General features: G+C 34.4%; 1 protein-coding gene across 1 annotated transcript; it reads left to right on the top strand.

Moving 5' to 3' along the window:
• Positions 1-284: 284 nt before the first annotated feature.
• LOC106665001 (nucleolar protein 58) lies at positions 285-5,914 on the top strand. The gene is made up of 10 exons (XM_014391120.2): positions 285-548; positions 625-701; positions 2,635-2,946; positions 3,022-3,221; positions 3,291-3,436; positions 4,844-4,970; positions 5,033-5,196; positions 5,263-5,465; positions 5,543-5,655; positions 5,730-5,914. The coding sequence occupies exons 1-10, from the start codon at positions 504-506 to the stop codon at positions 5,777-5,779; spliced, it is 1,437 nt and encodes a 478-aa protein (XP_014246606.1). The 5' UTR covers positions 285-503; the 3' UTR covers positions 5,780-5,914.
• Positions 5,915-6,279: the final 365 nt, after the last annotated feature.

The raw sequence follows: 6,279 nt of genomic DNA, 5'->3' as shown, positions 1-6,279 counted from the left end.
TTTTTTTTTACTACGGATCTTTTTCAAATAATAAATACTTCTATTTTTTACTGTAATACTTTGAACGCTTTCTCTATATATTTACTTTATCGAATTGTATATTCAGTATTTTTGCATAATAATGACCGTTGGACTTTTGGTGTAATAATTTGATGTTGTTGAGGTCTGGGCTCACCAACGTTGTACCTTTAATGACGTCGGGTCGAGGTTTCGGTTTATGATGATGTGTCTTGCCTGGCGGATGGTTCCGGTACTTTGAATGGTGCTCACTGCTCCGTCGACTGTCGCCAGTTTCCAGTAACCTTTCTTCAGCCGGGTTTACTTCTTCGACGCCAGTGACCGATCGCCGCGCCGTGCCTAAGAGCAAGAGGTTAGCTTCCCCTTACACCACGTGCTACGGTGCTACTCTGTTTGTGAATGTGAGAAGCGCCTCCTCCCATGCCACATTCCTAACAAATTCTTGTTTTACTTGAAACAACTCCTTTCTACCTTATTCTCTCAAGATGTTGGTTCTTTTCGAATCTTCAGCCGGCTATGCCGTCTTTAAGGTAAATAAGGTTCATTTTAAAATAACAAAATTTGGATCGTAGTCTTAAGTGTTTTGCACGTGGATTTCTGTTCTAGCTTATGGATGAAAAGAAACTGAACAAAACCGATTCACTTTTCGACGAGTTTCAATCTCCAGAAAAAGCCAACAGCATGTAAGTTCGTACTATTTTCGTAAATGTTTTGTGAAGGTTGAATTTGTTTAAACACGCCAAGTTATGATTATTGTAAATATTATTGCATATGTATATTTAGTTGTCATAATTTACTGTATTAATTACTTTTACTTATCGTACTTTTAATCTAAGGTTTTAGTTGAGACGGTTGAGATAAAAAACCAACCCCTTAGATTAAAAGTATTATTGGTTATTGTAAATATTGTTTAATCTAATTCTAATTAAATCGATATCCTGGCTAAACTGGATATCAACAAGTGTATTAAACATTGCATCTTTATGTAGTAGTACATATTTTAAACAACCAAACCAAACCTATTTCAAGAGTTGAATTTTTTGTGTGACAACTATTGATTAGGTTTTGTGGTCCAATTGACCAATTGAATTCTTTTCAATTAATTAATCTTAAGAAGGTATTGATCGAGATAAAAAAGTCAGTGCCACGAGCGGGATTCAAACCCACGACCTTCGGCTAAATATGCCGTGATTTTGATCCGCTCGGACACCAACTTCCCATCTCAACCTCACCTTTTTGATTTTTTCCCTCCTTTTAGGGTCGTGGGTTTGAATCCCGCTCGTGGCACTGGCTTTTTTATCTCGACCAATACCTTACTTAAAGATTAATTAATTGAAAATTGTTTTTAATGATGTCACGATTGCTCGAGTGGTTAGAGAAAGCAGCGTATTGAGCGTAGGTTCTAATCCTGTTCCTGACTCCATTCAGCACCACTCTGTGGATTTTGTTGGAGAAAAAAGTGGCGCCTTTCAAATCATGCAACCTGTTCTTCCTTGAGGCAGTGGTTAGTTAAATAATGGGTGCAGTAGAACCTCAATTTAATTTACGTGGCACTTTTTTTTACGAGAGAATAAGTTTTAAAATTGAAAGTCAGTGTTGTGAGATCAGTTGGCGTGATGCTGAAAGAAACTTTGTTCCGTTAGGCTCACACCAGGTGTCTTCAACATGATATTCACATAAATCAATCCACATGGAACAGATATTTGCGTAAATTAAAGGAATGGTGTATCCCTGGTTTGGAATGTTTTCAACTGGCACTGGGTCTGTTAACATTCGGGGGGGTTTTCGTGTTAGTCATTCTCTGCTTTACACAGTGTTACGTTCCTTAGTAATTTGCAAAATGAAAATAGTGTTAAGCGGGATTCCCTTTATTTTTTACTAATCTCATTTATTTTCTACTAATTCCATAAAATTTCCAGGATTTGGAGGCACGTTCAATTCCTTCTTTTTCTATTTTTATTTGGAGTTCCAGAAATTATTTGATTTCTAAAAAGCTGCACACTAGATTCAATTAATTTGATTAGTTTTGTTCTTCAATAGATTCTTTGCTTAGTCTGTTATTGGCTGTATGTACTTGAAAAAAAAATCTATTTTCTTAATTTACAGCCACTTCTAGCCACAGTTTTTTCGTACTAATATCCTGACATGTTGCATCATTTCTTTCTATGGAAGGACAATATTTTCAATCCAATATGTTAAAAAGTAACACCATTCTTGCATTGACTGTTTATCTGAATTTGTTTCGAGAATTACTTTCCCAAATGCTAAATTTAAAATGTAATCACAACATTTACCATGATAGTATATACAGGGTGAATTGCTACTCGTGCTACAAACTTCTCCAGTAGATTCTTCACCCTAAAATGAACAAAAAAGTTCATATTGTCCATGGTCCGATNGAATCGGACCATGGACAATATGAACTTTTTTGTTCATTTTAGGGTGAAGAATCTACTGGAGAAGTTTGTAGCACGAGTAGCAATTCACCCTGTATATGTAGTGGATAAAGGCCACCTACAATTTAAATACTTACTGTAAGACAAATTGTCAGCCTAGTTTTCAAATATTTAACCTTTAAAAAATCTAATATAGTTCTAATTTGTTTCGTTTTTACAGAGTCAAATTGAAGCATTTTGAAAAATTCAATGACACTACTGAAGCTTTGGCTGCAACAACAGCAGCAGTTGAAGGAAAATTGAGTAAAGTTCTTAAAAAGGCTCTTAAAAAAGTTTTGAAAGAAGCCACCGACCAAATACTTATAGCGGATGCAAAACTTGGTAATGCCATCAAGGACAAATTTAACGTTTCTTGCGTATCAAATACAAATGTTATGGAACTGCTCAGATGCATCCGGTCACAAGTAGATAACCTCTTGAGTGGGTTAGACAAGAAAGACATTTCAGCAATGGCTTTAGGTTTAGCCCACAGGTAAATTTATTTTAATTTTAATACATTACATTTATTTTAATCAAAATATTAACCAACAAAAATTGTGTTTTTTAGCCTGTCAAGGTACAAGTTAAAATTTAGCCCTGACAAAGTTGATACAATGATAGTTCAAGCTATCTGTTTATTGGACGATTTAGATAAAGAATTAAATAATTATGTCATGAGAGCTAGAGAATGGTATGGCTGGCATTTTCCAGAATTGGGGAAAATAATCACAGATGGTGTAGTGTTTGTAAGAGTTGTAAAATTAATAGGTAAGATAACAACTACATACTACTAATATGTTACAAGTACTCATGTTTGTTTTTCTAATTGTACTGAAGGAACTAGAGATAACACTGCTAACACAGATCTTTCTGATGTTCTGCCTGAAGATGTCGAAGAAAAAGTCAAAGAAGCCGCTGAAATATCAATGGGAACAGAAATTTCCCAAGATGATATTATGAATATTCAAGATTTATGTGATCAGGTAGGATGAGTTGAAGTTTTTCGTTTTTTTAATCATTAAATGAATTTGCACTAAGATGAAAGTAATACTGTTCGTCCTTAATTTCTATTTATTAACTTTATTACTCATTATATTGTATTGCCCCATAACATAAATGACAATAGCCTACCACATATTTGTACATATTTCAAATGTGATCGTACTTTACTAACAGTGCTGCACCCAAGAGGACTCGTATAAAAACCAACCAATGCCTGGCACATAGCATGAGGTATTAATGCGCGAGGAGGTCTCGGGGCCATCATTGGTTACGATGACGTGGTGTTTCTTGTGGTGGGCTCAAGAAGTAGGGTTAGGATGGATTGGGTGGTTGGTATGTAACTTTTTGAAACAGGAATGGAAGAGTTCGCTGACAAAAAGGGATGTTAAGGTCGCTTTGGATGAGGTACTGACAACTTCATAGTTGTCCAAGTCTTCTGTTGTCATTTAAGTTTTGTGAGGATTCCAGGTCAGTCTTCTGTCTAGTTATTTGACTTGAGTGGAAATGTTTATCTTTGTTGTTTGATGTGCAGTGGAGGACAAAACTGTTTATTCAATGTGAGTACATTTTCCTTCATTCAGTCTAGTCCTCCACTCTTTGCACTAGTCTTCGATAAGCTCAAGGTGTTAAAAATTGGATGTAGTGAGTGGGATTAAGTTAGAGGACAGAATTACAGTATCATCCGCTTGGGTGGTAATGATGGTATTGAGGTGTGCAGGTAGGTCAGCAGTATAATAAATGATATAAAGGATGGAACCCTGTTGGTATGCCTTCTTGTACTTCTGATAGCTCATTGCCGTACCTTACTCTGTAGATGCGATCAGTTAAATAGGGTTTCTAGATAAGGTTATAAGGAATGAGTAGGAAGCGTTTAAGTTAATGGCACGAGCAGGATTCGAACCCACGATCTTCGGCTAGATACGCCGCTGCTCTACCACTTGAGCTATCGTGACCTCGATCCTCTCGGACATCAACTTCCTATCTCAACCCACCTTATGAGTTTGGCATCCAAGCATCCTCTGTTCACTATTGAAGAGGAGATGTTAGAATTTAAAATTGTTTCGTTTTTGGCATTAGGAAAGGCAACCATAATTACATCATGTTAATTTTTCTTTTGTTTTTAGTTAAAGTTAAGAAATGAAACATATGAATTTGGCAGTTGATCCCAAAACATTGAAACTATCATCTTAATTTTTTTTAATATTCTTTTTTGTAGATTTTATTCATTCGTCATTGATTAAATAAAACAATTGTTTATATAAAATGACTTTTTTTTTCTCATGCTATGCTTTCTCTTAACAAACTTCAATATTTATATTTATATTGCATTTATTACATAATTATTAAGGATGTAGAAAAGTAATTAATTTTGTATTAATTTATTCTAGGTCATAGAAATTTCTGCTTACAGAAGTCAGCTCTATGATTATCTAAAAGCTAGAATGATGGCCATTGCTCCTAATCTCACAATTCTTTTGGGAGAACTAATCGGTGCTAGATTAATTTCACAAGCAGGTATGTCTCTGGTTTTATTATTATTTTAATCTAAGCAATATTCACAAATTTTGTTTTTTCAGGTTCGCTTATTAATTTAGCCAAACAGCCCGCATCTACCGTACAGATATATGGTGCTGAAAAAGCTTTATTTAGAGCTTTGAAGACTAATAAAGATACTCCGAAATATGGTCTTATCTACCACTCAACTCTTGTCACTTCAGCTAGCACAAAAAATAAAGGAAAGGTGAGTCAAGGTTGATTTTTCATTGTTTGTGTTTGGAATTGACAGCTTTTATGTTTATTTGTTCAGATGTCTCGATCAGTAGCTGCAAAGGCATCATTAGCCTCTAGGGTCGATGCCCTTGGGGAAGGAGATGAAACGGATGTTGACTTTGGGGCAGAGCATAAGGCAAAATTAGAACAACGGCTTAAAATGCTCGAAGAAGGAAACCTCAGGAAGATATCTGGTTCAGCGAAGGCTAAAGCAAAATTTGAAAAATACTACTCGAAGAAGTAATATATAAATATGATTTTTTTTTAAGTCCATTTTTGTTAATTTATTTTGTATATTTATGTATGTCCGTTTGCAGGGATGTGATTAAGTACGAAGATGAGGATGATTCCACAGTCCCAGGAAGTAAAAGGAAGATCAAACTGGAGGATAGAAAGCCCTTAATTCAGGAAATTACTCCCGCAGAAAGTGGTAATAACGGTTTCTTATTATATTGCATTTTATAAGTTGCAAATCTTTTCTTACGAAATTTTATCCTCTTGCAGAAAGTCCTCCGAAGAAAAAGAAGAAGATAAAGCAGGAGCCATCTGAATAAAATTTCTAATTTTTTATTTTTTATTCTAGCTCCTATGCTTCAATAGGAGATTTTAATCCTTTTCAAGTGGTAAATAGTCATTTATCTCTTATATAGGATCTATTATTTTTTAAAATAAATAACAAATTATGTTTACACAAGTTTTTGTTCCTCTCAACCTCCCAACATTGGTGTAACTTTTAACATCGTAAACTTTAAAATGTAGTGCTTTCTAATAAGTGATTTTAACTTTTTAAAAAATCTTAAACCTACTGATAGATTGTCTTACACATTGTTATGAAATTGTGGCAATCTAAAATTGTAGTAGCTTTTATGCCATATCAGATTTAATGTTAATGTTGACAAAAACAATTTAAAATGTGTTGTTAATATGTTGATAGATATTTGCCTTGTGTAATTCTTGTTTTTATATGTGTATACAGCTGGTCTTATACAACTCAAAAATGAAGACAGTCTTATTTAAGAATCTAGTTTAAATACTTCTAATTGATTCAATCGTC

The sequence above is a fragment of the Cimex lectularius genome, unplaced genomic scaffold, assembly GCF_000648675.2.
Source record: "Cimex lectularius strain Harlan isolate CLEC.00 unplaced genomic scaffold, Clec_2.1 scaffold80, whole genome shotgun sequence".
Taxonomy (NCBI): domain Eukaryota; kingdom Metazoa; phylum Arthropoda; class Insecta; order Hemiptera; family Cimicidae; genus Cimex; species Cimex lectularius.
The sequence above is the reverse complement of the archived record's forward strand: the minus strand, read 5'-3'. Positions and strand labels throughout refer to the sequence as shown.